This window comes from Grampus griseus (assembly GCF_964374135.1).
Source record: "Grampus griseus genome assembly, chromosome: 10".
Taxonomy (NCBI): domain Eukaryota; kingdom Metazoa; phylum Chordata; class Mammalia; order Artiodactyla; family Delphinidae; genus Grampus; species Grampus griseus.
The window spans coordinates 52,077,621-52,098,803 of record NC_139004.1 but is presented as its reverse complement, the minus strand read 5'-3'; the positions used below and the strand labels follow the sequence as shown (position 1 = coordinate 52,098,803).

At 42.9% G+C, this 21,183-nt stretch overlaps 1 protein-coding gene across 1 annotated transcript in view; it reads right to left on the bottom strand.

Moving 5' to 3' along the window:
- Positions 1-18,189, bottom strand: part of CMTM8 (CKLF like MARVEL transmembrane domain containing 8) — a 91,750-nt gene extending 73,561 nt beyond the window's left edge. The window contains exon 1 of the mRNA XM_082662753.1: positions 17,587-18,189. Coding sequence (XP_082518879.1) covers positions 17,587-17,733 — 147 coding nt within the window. The 5' untranslated portion in view covers positions 17,734-18,189. The remainder of the gene's footprint in view (positions 1-17,586) is intronic.
- Positions 18,190-21,183: the final 2,994 nt, after the last annotated feature.

Below are 21,183 nucleotides of genomic sequence, written 5' to 3'. Positions count from 1 at the left end.
CTCAAATTTGAAAATTTGAGGATTTTTAAAAAACTACCCTTCGATATCATCCTAAGCATATTTTTCTTTTCATGTCTTACATCCTATCATTGATCATTCCTTTAAATAAAAATAGAAAGGTGCGGGCTTCCCTGGTGGCGCAGTGGTTGAGAGTCCGCCTGCCGATGCAGGGGACACGGGTTCGTGCCCCGGTCCGGGAAGATCCCACATGCCGCGGAGCGGCTGGGCCCCTGAGCCATGGCCGCTGAGCCTGCGCATCCGGAGCCTGCGCATCCGGAGCCTGTGCTCCACAACAGGAGAGGCCACAGCAGTGAGAGGCCCGCGTACCGCAAAAAAAAAAAAAAAAGAAAGAAAGGTGCTATACCACTATATTTTAAATGCTAGACAAAGCTTCTGGAACACAGTAACTATTCAACACATATTTGATGACTGAATAAATAAGATAAGCATTATTAATTTACACTGTAAAACTCACAGCATTATAGACTGGAAAAGACCTTGAAGAGCTTAAGAATCAATAAGAAGATGTAACAGAAGACAAGGGAACAGCTGAGGAGTCTTCTTCTTAGGAACTATAAAGTAGTATAAATCCCTTTTCCAAAAATTAATCTATGTATTACATAATAGCCCAATCAAAAGCCAAGATAATTTGACAGAGGAGAGGGGACACAGCAGTGAATGACTCTTTAAAAAATTCTAAAACTTATGGCTGGGGTGGTTTACGTTATCAGATGGTAAAATGTATCCTAGAATGACAGATTTTAAAACTTGGGAACAAAGACTGGAATAGACTAGAAAGTACAGAATTGAGCCCAAGTCGATACAAGAACCAAATAAATGAAAAAAGAGAGCAACCCAGATGACTGAATGAAAAACAGATTTATAGATTATCATTATATCATATTGGGACGACCGAGAAAATACCTAAAAGCAAAGTTAGAGCCCAACTTTCTACCTTCAGCTAAAATAATTAAGGTTAAACATTAAAAAGTACTATAAGAAAAACACAGGTTAAAAATTAATGTATAATTAATTATATTTAGTTTTGTTAGAGAAATAGAATTTTCTAATGAACCAGACATGAGGAAAAAACATGACTGATAAATTTAAAGATAAGCTTTACATTGTGTAAATAAAGTCAAGGCATGAAAAGCTAGAAAAAATGTCTGCAACACAGAAAGGAGGTCAATACTCTATATACATAACAAATGCCTTTATATGAATAACAAAATAGCAGAACTTCTCTCTCAAGGCAGCTGACTAGACCTGTATGTTTATCTCTCCATCCTTCCCAAATTCCACTGAAATGACCAAAAACAAAAAACACCACACACATGCAAATAATTTTAAAATACACAGTAGTGCTGAGAAGCTGCAAAGAGCAACAGCAACAATCTATAGCCATGAGGGATTCCTGGGAGGCATGTGGGAACAAACTAAGGGTAAGCAATGGGGTTTCCAGTCTTCAGCCCTGGAGAGGAAAACAGAGGACCATCAAAAAGGGGAATTTCCAAGCAGACGCTCAGAAAAATTCAAAGATTAAAGGTAACAACAGAAGTGGGAAAAGGTATGAGCCAAGGGTAATCTGATAAGGACTAAATTTAAATACTTAGAGAGCTGTCAATCATTCTCTCCACATCCCCTCTAGCAGTTACTTCTGGAAACAGTCTCCAAGATAAAGCTTCAAGACTTCCAGGTGCTTCAACAAGCTATGTGGACACCTCATAACAAAGCCCGAGCAGCCACACTGCCCCCAGTGCCCCTTCTACCCCATTAATAATTCCCTTCCTCTGAGAAAAAGACACTACATGCAGGTCATGTGGTGAAAACCTGCATTCGCTGCTGGGGGCACAGGGATTCTCACTTAAGCTGAGCAAACAGTCTCCAACCATCTCATCTACAATTACAAATCGACAATCATGAATCACCAAATGACTGAGGAAAACAGCCGTACAGAAGCAACAGACTCAACAAGCAGAAGTGGTCCCTTTGTAAACTAAGAGAAGCTTAAATACGATTGACCTCTGAACAACACAGGGGTTAGGACCACCTCTGACCCTCTGCGGTTGCAAATCCGAGTTATAACTTATAGTCAGCCAACCTCGGATCATGTGATACTGCAGTATTTGCTACTGAAAATAACCTACCTGTAAATGGAACCAGACAATTCAAACCTGTGTTGTTCAAGGGTCAACTGTATACCCAAGAGTCTTAAAGTGGTTCAGTAAAAAAGCAATCAGACTACAAAGTAAAAGAATGACAAAATGTTGGGAATTAAAACTATCAAAGCCGGGCTTCCCTGGTGGCGCAGTGGTTGAGAGTCTGCCTGCCGATGCAGGGGACACAGGTTCGTGCCCCGGTCCGGGAAGATCCCACATGCCGCGGAGCGGTTAGGCCTGTGAGCCATGGCCGCTGAGCCTGCGCGTCCGGAGCCTGTGCTCCGCAACGGGGGAGGCCACAACAGTAAGAAGCCCGCGTACCGGAAAAAAAAAAAAAAAACAACTATCAAAGCCAAAATAAAAATTCAGCAGTTGGGCTGAAGAGCAGAACATACTCAACTGAAAACCACCTGAATTTGGGCTGGAAGTGTTATTGTCCTGGAACTCTGCAAAAGAACAAAGAAACGGAAAGTATAAAAGAAAAGTTAGGAGATACTGAAGACAGTTTAATCTCTTCTGGAACTTCTTTTGAATGAAGATTATTTTTTGAAAGAAAAAACAGAAAAAAAAAAAAAGATGCAGGAAATACAAGGAATTTCCCTGCACTGAAGACAGATTTGAATATTAGTTATAAAGGGCCCAACGAGTACTGGGAAAGATGAATTTTAAAATGCCCTTCTGGATTCATAGTGGTAAAGCATATGATTTCTAAGGAAGGGGAGAAAATTCCAAAAGCATTCAGGGAGATTTTTTTTTTAATTTGGTTACTTAAAAGGAAATTAAAAAAAAAAAAAAAAGGAAGTGAGAACCTAATTTCCCCAGAAGAGTGGGTTTGAAGCCTAGTAAAACAAGCCTTTGACTTAAATACTATAAAGCTCACAGTTTACTGCAACTGATGCAAAGGACATGTTCTCAGCCGGGAACATCTGGCTAGAGCTGTCCTGAGAGAGGGGTTTCAAGGTCTTCCTGATTTCTCCCAGGCTGGAATGAGGGCGTTCAACCTGCCCAGGCACAGATCCCACCAGGACTCAGGAAACTCCAGGTGGAAGCTTAACAATCTTTTACTCCCAACCACATCAACCTGATGCTCCAGTATAATTACCTCATATGGTTGCAAAACTGCCTTTCAGGAGCCATTTCACCCTGATACAGTAACAACATTCCACCTACAATTTCTTGCTACACCATCAACACCAGCTTTCTACATTCTCATAGGTAATTTAATGTGCAAGGCATCATTCATGTAAGGTTGTACTGCAACTAAATCTGTGGGAATGGCAATCATGAGACCAAGGGGGGTGGGGGGGACTGAACCTTACAGGCCTGTCCAGGGACTACCAGACCATCAGGTCTCTTATTAACACCACCGGACGCTAGAAGACAATGAAGCAACATCTTCAAAGAATTAATGAAAAGAAATTTTAAGACCTACAATTTTATACCAACCAAATTATTCAAGTATAAAGGTAAAAGAAAGATGTTATTAGATGTGCAAGGATTCAAAAAATTCAACACCTTCAAACCCTTGCTAAAAGAATTACTCAAGGAGGTACTTCAAAAGTGAAAAATAAACCAAGAAAGCAAATAACACAAAAAACGGCATGAAAAAAATTAAACCTGTAGTCGTCAAAATAGTTGTTTGGTAATATGGGTGGAAAGCTTCAAACAACTGGCAAGTAATTATTCCTAAGAAATCATTTTTTAAAAAAGTAGCCCAGGGATTGTAAAATGGTGCATTCACTTTGGAAACCAGTCTGGTAGTTCCTCGTACAGTTAAATATAAAGTTATCACACAATCCAGCAATTCCACTCCTAGGAATACATCCAAGAGGAACGAAAATATATGTCTACATAAAAACTTGTACATAAATGTTCTTAACAGCATTACCAATAGCTAAAAGGTGAAAACAACCCAAATGTCCATGAACTCATGAATGGATAGATAAAATGTAGCCATACAATGAAATAATATTTGGCAATAAAAAGAAATGAAGTACTGATTCATGCTTCAACATGGATGAACCTTGAAAATATTAGGCTAAGTGAAAGAAGAGAGTCACAAAAGATCACATATTGTGGGATTCCATTTATATGACATGTCCAAAATAGGCAAATTTTATAGAGACAGAATGCAGAATTAGTGATAGCATAGGGAGAGTTGTGGGGAAATGGAGAATGACTGCTAATGGGTATGGGGTTTCTTTCTGGGACAATGAAAATATTCTAAAATTGATTATAGTGATGATTGCACAACTCTGTGAATATTCCAAAAGCCACTGAGTTGTACACTTTAAGTGGGTAAACTGTATGGTATACAAATTATATGTCAATAAAGGTTATTAAAAAACAAAAAATTGTCTAACACAAAGTGCATGGTGAGGAATAGGTTAAGTGTTATCTCTTGAATGGAATGTGGTTACACATCTTAATTCTCTGGGTAGTTAGAAAAATATGTATAAATATTTTGGGTAGATTTTTAAAAGTAACTCCAAACAAAATAGAAATGGAATTTATAACTTTCAATCACTAGAGGAAAAAATAAGGAAAACCAAAAATTCTAAATAAGTTATCACAATAAATATGTGTTAAAAATTTCCACATTGAAAGACAAATTCTCAGACTCAGTATAGAACTAAAATCTAGTTATATGATCAATACAGAAGATATAACCAGATGACAAAAAGGAAGAAAATTAAAGGTAGGGTTTCCTTTGAGGAGATAAAAATGTTCCAGAACTAGAAAGAAGTGATCACACAACATTGTGAATGTACTAAATGCCATTCAATTGTTCATTTTAAAATAGTTAATTTTATAGACATACCTCATTTCATTGCACTTTGATTTAATGCACTTCAAAGATATTGTTTTTTTTACAAATTGAAGGCTTGGGGCAACCCTGCATCAAAAAAGTCTTATTGGCACCATTTTTCTAATAGCATTTGCTCACTCTGTGTCTGTCACATTTGTTAATTCTCACAATGTTTCAAACTTTTTCATTATGTTAAGTAGGGTATTTTCTGGTTTTTAAAATTAATTTAATTAATTTTAATTTAATAATAAAATAATAATAATATAAAATAATAAAAATAAATAATATAAAATAATAAATAATATAAAATAATAAATTAATTTAAATTTAATTAATTAATTTTTTTTGGCTGCATTGGATCTTTGTTGCTGCGCGAGGACTTTTTTCTAGTTGTGGCGAGCGGGGGATACTCTTCATTGCAGTGCGCGGACTTCTCATTGTGGTGGCTTCTCTTGTTGTGGAGCATGGGCTGTAGGTACGCAGGCTTCAGTAGTTGCAGCATGTGGGCTCAGTAGTTGTGGCTCACGGGCTCTAGAGCGCAGGCTCAGTAGTTGTGGCACACGGGCTTAGTTGCTCCATGGCATGTGGGATCTTCCCGGACCAGGGTTCGAACCCGTGTCCCCTGCATTGGCAGGCATATTCTTAACCACTGCACCACCAGGGAAGTCCCAATCTTTTTCATTATTACTACATTTGTTATGGTCATCTGTGGTCAGTGATCTCTGATGATACTATTTTAATTGTTTTGGGGCGCCATGAACCTGGTCCATGTAAGATGGTGAACTTAATCGACTGCTGAAATGACAACCGAGGATTTAGAATATTACATAAACTTAGTTGATAAAGCAGTGGCAGTGTTTGTGAGGACTGACTCCAGTTTTGAAAGACGTTCTACTGCGGGTCAAATGCTATCAAACAGCACTGCATGCTGTAGAGAAATCCTTCATGAAAGGAAGAGTCATTTGAGGTGGCAGACTTCACTGCTGTCTTGTTTTAAGAAACTGCCGTAGCCTCCCCAACCTTCAGCAGCCACCGCCCTGATCAGTCAGCAGCATCAACATCCAGGCAAGACCCTCCACCAGCGAAAAGATTAGGACTCACTGAAGGCTCAGGTGATGGGTAGCATTTTTTAGCAACAAGGTATTTTTAGTTAAGGTATGTACATTTGTTTTTTGAGATGTAATGTTATTATACACATAATAGCATACAGTATAGTGTAAACATAACTTTTATATGCACTTGGAAACCCAAGAATTCATGTGAGTAGCTTTGATATTTGCTTTATTGTGGTGGTCTGGAACCACAATATCTCTGAGGTATGTTATGTGAATCTCACTTCAATTAAAAAAGGACAAGAACACATCAGATAAATGCTAGCCAAAAAAAGCTGGGGTGAGTGGCAGTATTAAAATCAGACAAAATAGAACACAGCAAAGTGATCTACAAGGCTGGTCTTATATATGAACATAGACACAAAACCCTCAGATATGATACTAACAAATCAAACCCAAGAGTTAAAAAAAAGTCTTAAAATCCACTAGTTTATTAAAAGAATACCTTATAACTAAATAGAGATCATCCTAGGAGTACAAGAATGATTCAACATTAGATCTCCTAATACAACTCACTCCATTAGCAAATAGAAAAAAACAAAAACCTATATGATCACCTAATAAAAAGGCACCCCCCAGCCAAATCCTATCTCCCCAATTCAACAACCATTCCTGATTAAACTAGTTACACAGTTAAACCTACCTTCCTTAATTCAATAAAGAATATCTACCAGAACCTACAGTAAAACCTGTATTATCATTAAAGCATTAGAAACACCACAATTAAAGTTATGAGTCCACCAAGGATACCCATCTCATCCCAATCATTCAACATTACACTGGCAGTCCTAACCTATGTAATAATGAAAAAAAAAAGTATAAATATAAAAAGGAAAAGAAAATCATCATTGTTTCACAGTTATTACTATAATTTACTTATAAAATAATAAAACTATTAGAACTAATTACTCAAATAAAATGGCTACACACAAGAGTAAAACAAGATAATCAACAGCTTTCTTACAAACCACAAATAGTCAGAAATTGCCAAATCCAATTCATTTTTTATAAATCCTATTTATCAAATATAGTAAGAAGTACATACAACTCATCTGGAAAAAACTTACGACTTCAAGAGCATAAAATGACCTTAAATAAATAGAGAGATACAATATCCCTAGGTGATAAGATTCAATATTATAAGGACATCTCTTCAAATTAATTTATAAATTTAATGCAATCTCAATCAAAGTTGTAGTGGAATGTAAAGAACACTGATTTTAAAAATCACCTCTGGGTGGGAGGGAGGGAGACGCAAGAGGGAAGAGATATGGGAACATATGTATATGTATAACTGATTCACTTTGTTATAAAGCAGAAACTAACACACCATTGTAAAGCAATTATACCCCAATAAAGATGTTAAAAAAAAAAATCACCCCTAAGTGTTAGTGTAAGTATACAAGCACAGCAAGAAAGAGAAAAATTTGTATGATTTACCCTACTGAATATTAAAATGCATGATAAAGCTACAGTCAATTTGGAATGACTCAGAAATAGAACAGGGTCAAGAAATAGTTTCACGTATGTGGGAATATAATATGATTAATGGTGAGACAACTAGCTATGCATTTGGGGGAAAACAGTGAGATTACATTCTTATCCACACAGAAAGAACTTACAGCTTTAGATGGCAATTTTTTTTAAAAAATATTTTTTTAATTTATGTATTTATTGTATAATTTGTATTTATCAATAAATAAATACACCCTGTGCGGCGCGCGGGATCTCAGTTCCCCAACCAGGGATTGAACCCAGGCCATGGCAGTGAAAGCACTGAATCCTAACCACTGGAGCACCAGAGAACTCCCACTGGTAAATATTTTTAGCATTTAAAGAAACTATATTTTCTTCAAATATTTGTATAATCCTGGGGATAAGGAAGCCGTGTTTAAGCAAACTAAACCCCGCAAGGCTAAATAAAGGTAACACTCTAGATTTCATGCAAATTAGAAACTTATTTTGATGAAAAATGTCATGAATGATACTAATAACAAATGACTAAAGAAAATTAATACTCATAATACACAGGAAACATAAATCAACAAAAAGCGATATGGAAACATATCAAGATATTATTAAATGAAAAATAAATTGCAGAATATGTAATACACTCATTCGTGTGTATTTGTTTTATACTACATGTGTATTTGCAAGTGTACAGAACAAGTGTACAGAAAAATGTGAATGGTAGGGACTTCCCTGGCAGTCCAGTGGTTAGGACTCCGTGCTTCCACTGCAGGGGGCCCGGATTCTATCCCTGGTCAGGGAACTAAGATCCTGCACGCCGCAGGGCGCAGCCAAAAAAAAGAAAAAGAAAGAAATGTGGAGTGAAGGAGGTAGGTTAGCGGAGACCAGAGACATTCAGTTTTCACTCTATAGATACATGATTTTAAATTTATTTGTACAACGAATACACTGCTTTAAGCTTCTCTAATTACATTAATGTATAAATATATTCACTATAAAAAATTTAAACCATACAAAAGATAAGGAGTTAAAAAGCAAAACTCCCTATTCAAACACATCCCCCAAACCAATCTTATTTCCCTCCTGGAAGTAATTTTCATTAATGTCTTTGCTCCCTTTTATATCTCTAAAACATTGTTTAAAGAAAGAAAGAGCCCCGGGATTTCCCTGGTGGTCCAGTAGTTAGGACTCCAGGCTTTCACTGCCAAGGGGCCGGGTTCAATCCCTGGTCAGGAAACTAAGATCCCAGAAGCCATGCAGCCAGCCAAAAAAAAAAAAAAAAAAGCCCTATTTTTTTAAATGGGTGAAGGAAAAAAAAAAACAACAGGTAGTTACTAAAAGAAAAAATAAATGGCTAATAAGCATATTTAAAATGTTCAATTTTAATAATCAGAGGAACACAAACAAAAACCATTTGCTTTCTGTGTGAAATCAAAGACAAATATATGATATCACTTATATGTGGAATCTAAAAAAATAGTACAAATGAACTTATTTACAAAACAGAAATAGAGTCACAGATGTAGAAAACAAACTTATGGTTGGGGTGGGGTATAAATTGGGAGTTTGGGATTGACATATACGCACTACTATATATAAAATAGGTAACTAATAAGGACCTACTGTATAGCACAGCCAACTCTACTCAATACTCTCTAATGACCTATATGGGAAAAGAATCTAAAAAAGAGTGGAGATATGTATAACTGATTCACTTGGTTGTACACCTGAAATTAACACAACATTGTAAATCAACTCTACTCCAATAAAAATTTTTTTTAAAGTTTGCTTTTTTACACATGTGCAGGGCTCCCCTGAATATTAGCTGATGGTCTGCCTGGTGGGTGTTTATGCCAAGTGAGTTTTTATTAATCTGAACATCTCCCACCCCAAGAAAACGGGCAAATATTAAAAGTTTGAGCATTTGCAGAAACAAACCCTGTCAAACACTGAAACACCACTAGAGGGAATGCAAATCAGTTTAAACCTTTCTGTACAACTTGGCAGTAATAACAAAAGCCTTAAAAACACATAGGCCAACCCCACCCCACCCCCTACACACACACAAACACACACAAAACTATTAGAACTAATAAATGAGGTCAGCAAAGTTGTAGGATACAAGGTCAAGGATACAGAACTCAGTTGGATTTCTATGATCTAGCAATGAACAATTTGAAAATGAAATTAAGAAAATAATTCCATCTTCAATAGCATCAAAAAGAATAAAATACTTAGGAATAAATTTAACAAAAGGAATGCAAGACATGTATGCAGAAGACTATAAAACACTGGTAAAGAAATTAGAGAAGATCTAAATAAATGGAAAGACATCCCATGTTCATGAATCGGAAAACAATTTTTTTAAGGCGGCAATACTCCCCCAATTGATCTACAGGTTGAATACAATCCATATTAAAATCCCAGCTGCCAGGGCTTCCCTGGTGGCGCAGTGGTTAAGAATCTGCCTGCCAATGCAGGGGACACGGGTTTGAGCCCTGGTCCGGGATGATCCCACATGCCGCGGAGCAACTAAGCCTGTACACCACAACTACTGAGCCTGTGCTCTAAAGCCTGCGAGCCACAACTACTGAGCCTGTGTGCCACAACTACTGAGCCTGTGCTCTAGAGCCTGCGAGCCACAACTACTGAGCCTGTGTGCCACAACTACTGAAGCCCGCACGCCTAGAGTCCACGCTCCGCAAAAAGAGAAGCCACCGCAATAAGAAGCCTACGCACCTCAACAAAGAGTAGCCCTCACTCACCACAACTAGAGAAAGCCCGCGCGCAGCAACAAAGACCCAATGCAGCCAAAAATAAATAAATAAAATAAATTTATATATATAAATTAAAAAAAAAATCCCAGCCGCCCTTTTTGCAGAAATTGGCAACGTGATACTAAAATTCAAGGGCTTGTATTTGTATTTGGATATACAAACCACTATGAGATACCACTTCATACCGTGTAGGATGATTAGAATCAAAAAGAAAATAAATCTTGGTGAGGATGTGGAGAAACGGGAACACTCATATTGCTGTTGGGATTGTAAATCAGTGCAGCCACTTTGGAAGCGGTCTAGCAGTGCCTCGAAATATTAAACAAAGAGTTACCATATGATCCAGCCATCCCTTCCTAGGTAAATGCCCAAGAGAACTGAAAACTATGTCCACAGAAAAACTTACACATGAAGGTTCACAGTAGCATATTCGTAATAGTCAAAATGTGGAAACAACCCAAATGTCCATCAACTGACAAATGAATAAACAAAATGTTATATATATATATAATACAATGAAATATTATTTGGCAACTAAAGGAATGAAGTACCGAGACATACTACAGCCTGGATGACCCTTGAAAACATTATGCTAAGTAAAAGAAGCCAGACAGAAAGGGCCACATATTGTAGGATTCCATTTATAAAGAAATGACCAGGATAGACAAATCCATAGAGGTAGAAAGTAGATTAGTGGTTACCAAGGGCTGAGGCCAGGGGAGACCAAGGAGTGACTGCTAACAGGTAGAGGTTTCTTTTTGCAGTGACAGAAATGTTCTAAAATCAGAAGTGAAAGCTGTACAAATGTGAATATCCTAAAAATCCCTAAACTGTACACTTTTAAAAGATCAACTTTTCGTGAATGATATCTCAATAAAGCTGCTTTTTAGGGCTTCCCTGGTGGCGCAGTGGTTGAGAATCTGCCTGCTAATGCAGGGGACACGCGTTCGAGCCCTGGTCTGGGAGGATCCCACATGCCGCGGAGCAACTAGGCCTGTGAGCCACAACTACTGAGCCTGCGCGTCTGGAGCCTGTGCTCCGCAACAAGAGAGGCCGCGATAGTGAGAGGCCCGCACATGGCGATGAAGAGTGGCCCCCGCTTGCCACAACTACAGAAAGCCCTCATACAGAAACGAAGACCCAACACAGCAATAATTAATTAATTAATTAATTGATTAACTCCTACCCCCAACATCGTCAAAAAAAAGAAAAAAAAAAAGCTGCTTTTTAAACACGGCTATGCCCAAACTCATAGAACTCTACACTAGAAAAGGTAAATTTTACTGTATACCTCTATAAATTTGACTTTAAAGAAGATTCATATACCCTGTTACTCAATTCTAAGTACTCATCTGCAGAAAATATTAAAGACCACCCAGAAAGATGTAGCTTAAAGAATGTTTGTTACAACACTGTCACAGAAAAGAAAGAAACCTAAACTGAGCAGCAGGAACCTGGATATTTATGGAATACTAGGTGGCCTTTAAGAATGCCAGAAGAGAGCTTCCCTGGTGGCGCAGTGGTTAAGAATTCACCTGCCAATGCAGGGGACACAGCTTTGAGCCCTGGTCCAGGAAGATCCCACATGCCGCAGAGAAACTAAGTCCGTGCGCCACAACTACTGAGCCCGCATGCCACAACTACTGAAGCCTGTGCGCCTACAACCCATGTTCCACAACAAGAGAAGCCCGTGCACCGCAACGAAGAGCAGCCCCCACTCGCCGCAACTAGAAGAAAGCCTGCGGTGCAGCAACAAAGACCCAATCAGCCAAAAATAAATAAATTTAAAAAAAAGAAAAAAGAATGCCAGAAGAAATTAATCACTGATGGGGAAAGGTAACTTATCAGGTCTCCCCAGAAACTGGCACATTTAGATTGGGTAATCTGAGCAGAGTTTAATAAAGGTCTTATTTAGAAAGCAGGGTGCAGAAGACCACAAGCCATAGCGCAGTGCCTGGCAAGAGGAAGCGGCTGGGAGTGACCAGTCAGCAGAGCCAGGGAAAACAGCCGAGTGCAGAGGGCTGCCAGACGGCCCACCCAGCACAGAGGGACACAGCCAGGCTGCTGAGCCCCAGCAGGGAGGAATCCCAGGAACCTGCTCCCCTCCCACCTTACAGCCTCCTGCGGGTGCCGGGAGGACATCGGAATCCAGTGGGACAGCAGAGGGGACCCTGGACACGATCCGTGCAAGTCAGCCTGCAGGGTGGAGAGCCGGGTGGAGAGTGCATCCAAGTAACAAATGGAAGATGTCCAGCACAGATGGTCACAGCAGTAAACAAGGAGTAGTTTACAAGTGACTACATTTTAAAAAAAATAAAGATAAGTAACATACAACCACTTAAGAAACTCTAGAATGGTTTACTCCAAGGGGTAAACAGTGGTTCACCCAGAGTTCCTCAACGGTGGTGCTGTTGGCAGCTGGCAAAGCAATTCTTCATGGTTGGGTCCTGCCCCAGGCACTTTAGGACATTAGCCTCCCTGGCCCCCAGGGCACTAAACACCAATAGAAACCTCAGGCATTACAATAACCAAAAATTTTTGAAAAGCCTCCCCACTCCCAGACATGGGTTGGTACCATGCCTGATAGTAACCACCGTGAGGGTGAGAATTAAAGGGTGTTTTTATTTTCTTACCTGCATTTTTATAATTTTTCTACCAAGACTAGGTATTGTTTTTTGTGAAGCAGAAAAAATATGTTCACTATTCTTTAAAAAGAACTCAACAGGATAGAATAATTTAGATTCCAGCTCTCGGGAAACCCTATTTTGTCCTTCCCCTAACTTTGCTCATGACAGTAAGTAAATGAAAGGCGATCTGACATTATTACATGGATGACATAACTCATTTTGAAGTCACCAATAACAGGAAGGATGAGATTAACTCACCTTCTGTCAAATCACTTTTATTCTTCATATACTCATAACTGTTATGAGATCACAGCGTCCTACGAGTCACAGGTCAAGTACTAGATTGCTTCCAGCTTGTTATAAAACTTTAAAAGGAAGGAAACCATTACAATTTGGTTTCTACACGATGCTACATTGGCACAGCCTAGAGTATTTTAGCAGGTTTACCTATTACCACTCACCCCTGTGAGAAAGCCAGGGCAAGGGATTTTGACAACAGGTTTGGGGAAACATTGTGTTTTGTTCTCTATTACTTCCCCCAGGCTCAAGCAGGGAGTCAGGTTCTTAGCAATTCTTTGTCTCAGTATTTTGTATTTTCAAGGCAGAAAGTAGCATTCTTCTGGGGGCAGGTCTAACTTAATCTCAGGGCTGGAAGAGTAATAGTTTGAAACCGCCCTGCCGCCATCCTGGGATAAAGAAGCAGTGGTACAATTTTTCACTAAGTTCAAGAAACCATCCATTGTAAGCTGCATCCTGACCCAGATATTAAAACATGAACAAAAAACGATCTTGGGTCAATAAAACATAGTATACTATTTAGGGTGATCCTTAGCATTTTTAATTTTAAAAGTTCTTCTAATGTAAAAAAATATTTTTAGTTTAATAGGCTCACATTACTAATGACAGTTTAAATTAATACAGCTTTGGGGAAAGATAACTTCAGTATATATATCAAAACAGAATATGTAAATTTGTATACCCTTTGACATATCAATATATACTTTAAGGAACTTTCCCTCAATAAAGTCAACTGGAGGGTTTCCCTGGTGGCACAGTGGTTAAGAATCTGCCTGCCAATGCAGGGGACAAGGGTTTGAGCCCTGTTCTGGGAAGATCCCACATGCCGCAGAGCAGCTAACCTGTGCATCACAACTACTGAGCCTGAACTCTAGAGCCCGCGAGCCACAACTACTGAGCCCATGTGCCACAACTACTGAAGCCTGCGTGCCTAGAGCCCGTGCTCTGCAACGAGAAGCCACCGCAATGAGAAGCCCACGCACCGCAATGAAGAGTAGCAACCGCTCGCTGCAGCTAGAGAAAGCCCATGCGCAGCAACGAAGATCCAACACAGCCAAAAATAAATACATAAATAAAATTAATTAATTAAAAAAAAGAAAAGAAAGTCACCGGAAAAGTGTGGAAAGAGAGGGAAAAACAGGAAGATTGCTACACCACTGGCTATACTAGTAAAACCTAGAACATGTTAGTTTTAAAACAGAAAGCTGAGGAAATCAAATATAGTACTTCTATATGACAGAAAACTGTAATAATGCAAGAGATCCAAGACCCTGAAAAATGTTCATGGTAAGTAAATACAGCAGTTAAATCCATGAGAAAAATTATAAGAAAATACATGCGTAGGGGAAAAAAAGTATAAAAGGAATTTCAGGAAAAAAACTAAGAAAATGGAAAGATAAAAATTCAATTTAAAAAAAATCTCCTTAAACGTCCATGAGTTTTCCTGATTGAGAGAACACACCAGGTCCTTAGTGCCTCCTATGAAGGCACATCATTATGATGTTACAGATCTCTGGGGAGAAAGAAGATTCTACAAGCTTCCAGAAAGGGTGGGGGGTGGGGATCAAGAATTGGAATTTTTCTTAAAGAATTATAAGAGCTAGAAGATAACAGAGGAATACTTTCAAAATTCTGAGGGAAAACAATTTCCAATCTACCATTCTTTACATAGTCAACCTATTAATTATGTGTAACAGTGGAATCAAGATATTTTGAAAGATGCAAATCTCGATTTACACATGCATCCTTTCTCAGGAGACTACCAGAGGCTGTGTATTCCCCTAGCGGCAGTGAGTCAAGACAGAGAAGGGCACAGGTCATGGGAAGGAGGGGGTCCAACCCAGGAGAGAGGGGAAGAGAATCTCCAGGGTGACACGCAGGAGATCCCAGGCCATTAGCCGTGCCCAGGTGAGCAGGCTGGGTGGGAGGAGGTGAGTAGCTCCCAGAGAGGATTGGTCAGAAGGATGACCCTGACTGAGTACCTGCTGTGTCTCAGTTTCCAGAGAGGGGATTCAAACAACTAAGGTAAAGTTAGTGTCTAAATATCTAGAGAACTAAAACACGGAAATAGAATTACAAACTGCAGGGAAAACAAGAAGTTGGGCAGAAAAGGAAAAGCACTCACAGACCACTCAGTGGCTCCGTGAACAGTGTTTCCTGTATCCTAAGGTAGCACTGGTTAGTGATGTAACCCAAAGACAGGAAAGGTGTATGTATAATGGGGGTGGGAAAGAGGTGGTCCAAGAGAGCTAAAGCCTCATCTTTCAGAATGGGAAGCCACTGAATAACATCTACAATTTGGGGGAGCGGGGGGAATCAAGAACCAGCGATGGTGGGGGAAACTTACATTTTTACCCGTAGAACCATGACTCTTTAAAACTTGTGCATATACAGACGTGTTAAAAATAAAAACCCAACTCTACTAGTAATAAGGACAATTTTTCCTGCATATTTTTCCATTTTTTTCAAAAAACGTATTGAGGGGCTTCCCTGGTGGCGCAGTGGTTGAGAGTCCGCCTGCCGATGCAGGGGACACGGGTTCGTGCCCCGGTCCGGGAAGATCCCACATGCCGCGGAGCGGCTGGGCCCGTGAGCCATGGCCGCTGAGCCTGCGTGTCCGGAGCCTGTGCTCCGCAACGGGAGAGGCCACAACAGTGAGAGGCCCGCGTACCGCAAAAAACAAACAAACAAACAAATTTTAAAAAAAGTATTGAAATCGTAAAGTATACATGCCAACATCAACAGTGGTTATTTCTAGTAACGCGATTGTGGACCATTTACATTTTTTCTTTCACTTTCCAACTTTCGGAAAAAGTATGTAGCATGGAGTTTATTGACCATAAATCAGAAAACAAGAGGTGTTTTACTTTAAGCCTGGTCCACATCCACCACAGGGTAGAAGCCCCATCTCTGTCATTTTAGCTTCTGCTCTTTCTGCTGGAGCAGGGGAGCCTGCCAACTCCTTCATTCACACAGCAAATATTTGTTGAATTCCTATAAGCCAGGCCCTGCACAGTGATTCCAATACCCCAGCTTTTTTTTGGATCTCCTGAAGGCCTCAATGCCAGCTGGGGGAACCAGCTGGGGCAACCAGCTGAGAGAACCAGCTGGGGCATGGGCTAAGCCAACACTTCAAACTCCTCGTGCACTGGATACACCTGGGATTGATTCAGTTGGTCTGGGTTGGGCTCTGAGGCTCCGGAGGAGCAAGCAAGCTACTTGATGTGCACAGGTTTTGCTGAAGGTTTCTCAGAGGAACCACTGGGGTCCTCAGTCACTTCGGCACCATCATGGCCCCATATAGGCTAGATTTCAATCCCACAAATGTTTAAGTGAAAGTATACGAGATACAGCAAAAGGGGCGCTGCTTAGACAGCTGCAAGGGATGCCCCTTGGCAGTTAAGAGCAGGACTCTGGAGTAAGGCAGGCCTGGGTTTGAATCCCACCTCCACCACCCCCAGGTGCGACCTACTTCCTCTCTCTGAGTCTCAGTCTCTTCACATGTAAAATGAGATAATAATTAAAGCTACATTCACAGGATAGGGTTGTTGTGTGGTACATGAGAGCACGAAGGCATCTAAAGCGCTTGACGAGACCCTGGCACAGGATGAAGACAATAAATAGTGGCAACCACTAGCTGCTAACACGGCCGGCGTCCTTTCTCAGCCACGATGGGACCTAAGGGGCGATCACTCGACCTCTCAGCCTCCATGTCTTCCTATGGAGAGGAGAAGGCACATGCCCGGCCTCCTCTCCAGGAACGTTCTGAGTCTTAAACCAGGATGTGCACAGCACCAAACAGGAGACCCTTTGGTCTTCAAAGAGCACCAGACAGGAGACCCTCAGATTTTATTCAGTAAATGTCTCCTGATTCACCTCGATTTTACTACCAGGGAGATAAATTTAAAAAAAGAAAAAGTCTTCTCCTCTCCTCTGATCTTCGTAAAGTTTTTCTTTTAGGGAAAAGGCCACCCAGGTAGAGAGCAGATAAGGGAGGCGCCAGGTGTCCCTGACACTCATTAACACAAACTCAATGCCCACCAAGCATCCTGCTCTCAGAACACACCACGACCACAGAGAGGACCCAGCAAGTCGAGTTTCTCTCCAACGGACCTCCCAAGGGTCACGACCGTCTCCCCCAAAAGAGCCCAAGGTGATGAGACCTCGTTCAGAGAGGGGGTCTCTGAGTTCGGCACCTGGGGATGAAGAAGAGGCTGAGCAAAAAGGATTCCTTCGAAGCCCTCCCGAGCATGTGAACAAGCTCCCAGGCGAGGAGCACGGCGCGGGGCCCACCTGCGCCCCTGCCCCCAGCCCAGCCCGCCCGGAGGCACTCACGATCTCCGCCACGATGAGGAGTCCGGGCAGGGTGCGGAGGAACTCGCGGTCGTAGGCGAAGCTGCTGCTGGTGGTGGAGAAGTTCTCCGCGAAGGAGCTGGCGGTGGTGGTGACGGTGTGCGAGCGGGCGCGCTGCGGCTCCTCCATCGTCGCGCCCCGGCCGGGCCGGCCCCGCCTCGGGGACCCCCGGCGCGTCGGGGCTGGCCGCGCGGCCCTGAGCCCGGGGACACCGGCGGGGGGGGAGGGGAGCGCGGCGGCGCGGGGCCCAGGGCGCGCGGGGGGAACCGCCTGGATCCGTCCGGCCGCAGTGCGTGTCCGTAGAGTGCGCGGCCTCCCCTGCTCCTAGGCGCGCGGGCTCTCGGCCTGCGCGGGGGCCCCGGAGCAGGAGACCGGGCGAGGGGAGGCCGCCAGCAGCCAAGGGAGGCGGCGAAGGCCGGGCGGAGGGGAGGGGGCGTGGAGAGGGGCGGGCGCGCGGCTAGCGGGGAGAGACCGCCCCGCGGAGGCGCCGAGGAGCGGCGGCCGCTTCACCTGTTGCGGGGCTCAAGGACGGAGGGCGCGCTAGCGCGCGCGGGGCGGCAGACTGCACGGAGAGTTGGGGCAGGAGGGCGCGGGGAGTTGCGGGAGGGGGGGAGGGCGCGGGGAGTGGGGGGAGGGAGGGCGGGGGTCGCGGCCGCTCCGCCAGGCCCCGCCTCCCGGGGGCGGGCCGCGGTTAACCTGTCTCCTTCCACCTGGCGGCGGCCAGCCCTGGGTCCTTGGACCCCGGGGAGACCCAGGCCTCCGGGCCCTGCGGCTCCGGGAATGGAGGGTGTGGGGAGGGGCGGTGACTCTAGGGGCGTAAGAGCGGCTGGAATTACGATCCGGCCGGACCTTAGACCCGAGATCGATGCGAGGCCGCCGGGACGGTCCAACCAGAGCTTCTCCCCCTGCCGCCGCTTCCGCTGCCGAAGCCCGGCGTGATTTCTTGCCCCTCCTGCCAGGAACAGATTTGAGGAACCAACTTTTTCGCCGGGTTTGGAAAGCGAGATGCTTCTTGGCGCTCGCAGTGGCTCGATCGCCGGGATCCGTGGAGCCTCGGGGCCGGCACCTGGCCCGGAGATAAGAGCGGGGAGATATTTGGGATCCCTGGTCATGATGAGTCAGTGTCCCATAACCCTCGGGAGGAAATGTTGGAGGAAAGCTTGAACGGTGTGTGTGTGTTGTGCAAACTGAAGTTTCTGACTAACGGGCTGTATTTTCCTGGGGTGCGGGAGAGGATGAGGGAGCCCTACACAGTGAGGCAGCTTGTTAGAGGGTCGGGCTGACCCGAGCTCCAACACCGGCACTTGCATTTCTCAGCTGTGTGACCAGGAGCAAGGGCCTCCACCTCTCTGTGCCTCAGTGGTGCCATCTGTAAAATGCGTACATGGGCGCCTTGCCAACAAAAGCATCTTCATGGCGCTCTCTCCTTTTGTATTGTGAAAGGATGGCAAGAAACGTTCTATTTTATTCAGAAACCCCCAAAAGGAAAGGAAATAATCCTTGTTCACAAATAAAGCGTCGCTCTGGAGTCACCGCATCTGTCTTATCCGTCCCCAAGACACGTTTAAAAAAGATCAGAAGGGACATTTTTTGCCACAATGTCCTATCAGCTGAGCAGAGAAAGCAAAAACTATTGCATACGATCTAATAAAACAAAACAAGGAATTCGTTTCTTTTAGTCTAGGGCCTACTCAGGAGGACCTCAGGGAGTAAAAAGTTAAGGCTTCAAAAGCATTACAAAGACGACGATTTAGAGAAATTCCATCTATGAGCATTTGCTAAGCATCTTGGGCTGGTGGGTAAAGAGAATAAGAAATATAGCCCTTTCCCCGAGAGCAGCCGTTCCCAACGTGTGGTACCCGGACCAGCAGCATCAGTATCAACCAGGAACTCTCAGAAATGCAAGTTCTCAAGCCCCTAGACCCACTGAATCAGAAACTCTGAGGGCAGACGCCAGGAAGCTGTTTTTGAACCAGCCTTCCAGGAGACTCTGATACATACTGAAGTTTGAGAGCTACTGGTTTAGAGAAGTTTGAGAGCTACTGGTTTAGAGAAACCAATTTTGCAGCTGTGAAAGTAAGAGATACACACATGGAATGGCTGGAGAAGCTGTCTGTGGCATCATGCAGGACCTATAACGAAGGCAGGAAGGAAGTCGAAACAGCTCTATTTCTGTATTACAAAGGGCAAGCCCTTCTCAGAGGCCAAATGGATTTCAAAACTCAGATCTTTAATTTAGAAAGGTAAAAATGTACATATACCATACATCATATAACACCTTCAGTGAGGTCTGGAGTGGTACTTTCATCAAATACACTAGTTTCCGGCAATGAAAATACGTGAATGAATTAAGTGTGTGTTTGGCTTATCTACTGCAGTGTGATAAATGCTCCCAAACATCAGTGGTTTAAACTAACAACCATCTAGGGCTTCCCTGGTGGCGCAGTGGTTGAGAGTCCACCTGCCGATGCAGAGGACACGGGTTCGTGCCCCGGTCTGGGAGGATCCCACATGCCGCGGAGCAGCTGGGCCCGTGAGCCATGGCCTCTGAGCCTGCGCGTCCGGAGCCTGTGCTCCGCAACGGGAGAGGCCACAGCAGTGAGAGGCCCGCGTACCGCAAAAAAAATAAAAATAATAAAATAACAACCATCTTACTCATGAATCTGTGGGTCAGGAATTTGGGCGGGGCTTGGCTGGCAGAGTCTTCTGCTCCGCAGGGTGTTGGTTGGAGTCATTAACTCAGCTGTTTTCGGCCGGTGGCAGGGCAGGTGTGGAAAGGCTGAAAAGCCTTCACTCACATTCTGTTCACTCCCTTTCTGGCACTTCAGTGCCCCTCTACCTGGCCTCTCTCTCTCTCCATGAAGCTTATTAGGCTTCCTCATAGCATGGTGGGTTCAGAGTAGTTGGACTTCTACACAGTAGTTGGCTTCCAAGAGGGGAAAAATAAGCAGAAGCTGCAGATCTCTTAAGATCCAGCCTTGAAATTTCTGCCACATTCTATTGGTCAAAGCCAGTGATAAGGGCAGCCTGATTCAAACAGAGGGGAAATAGACACCATGTCTGGATGAGAGAAGCAGCAAAGGACTGTGGCCTTTGCTTTTAATCCACGGCCTTTCATTTTTTAATCCATTAAGTGGGATTAAAAAAGACAATGAATAACTTCACAGCATAACTTCACACCAGGTTAAGTCGTATGTTTCTACCAAATACATTTTCTGCAAACTTGAAACTTTTGGTTTTCAGCTTCTTAGATTTCAGAATTACAAAGAAGCAATTATACACTGGTTGTTGACAAATGGGCTGCTCCTTTCCAACTGCTGCCTAAATTCAGGTGCTCATCTTCTGCCTGGAAGCCTCCTGATGGGATGTCCATTCCTCCAACGACATGTTTATACAATCCACCCTTCATCTACCTGCAAGAATTATTGTCCTGAAACCCCAGGCTCAGATCTGGGTTAATGTCCCACTGTGCACACTATAAAAGCCACTAGGAGGTGGCACACCTCATGCTTCCAGCCCTTTTCCCAAACTGCTCTAGAATGCTTCCCATTCCAACTCCAAATACATTTTCACATGTCT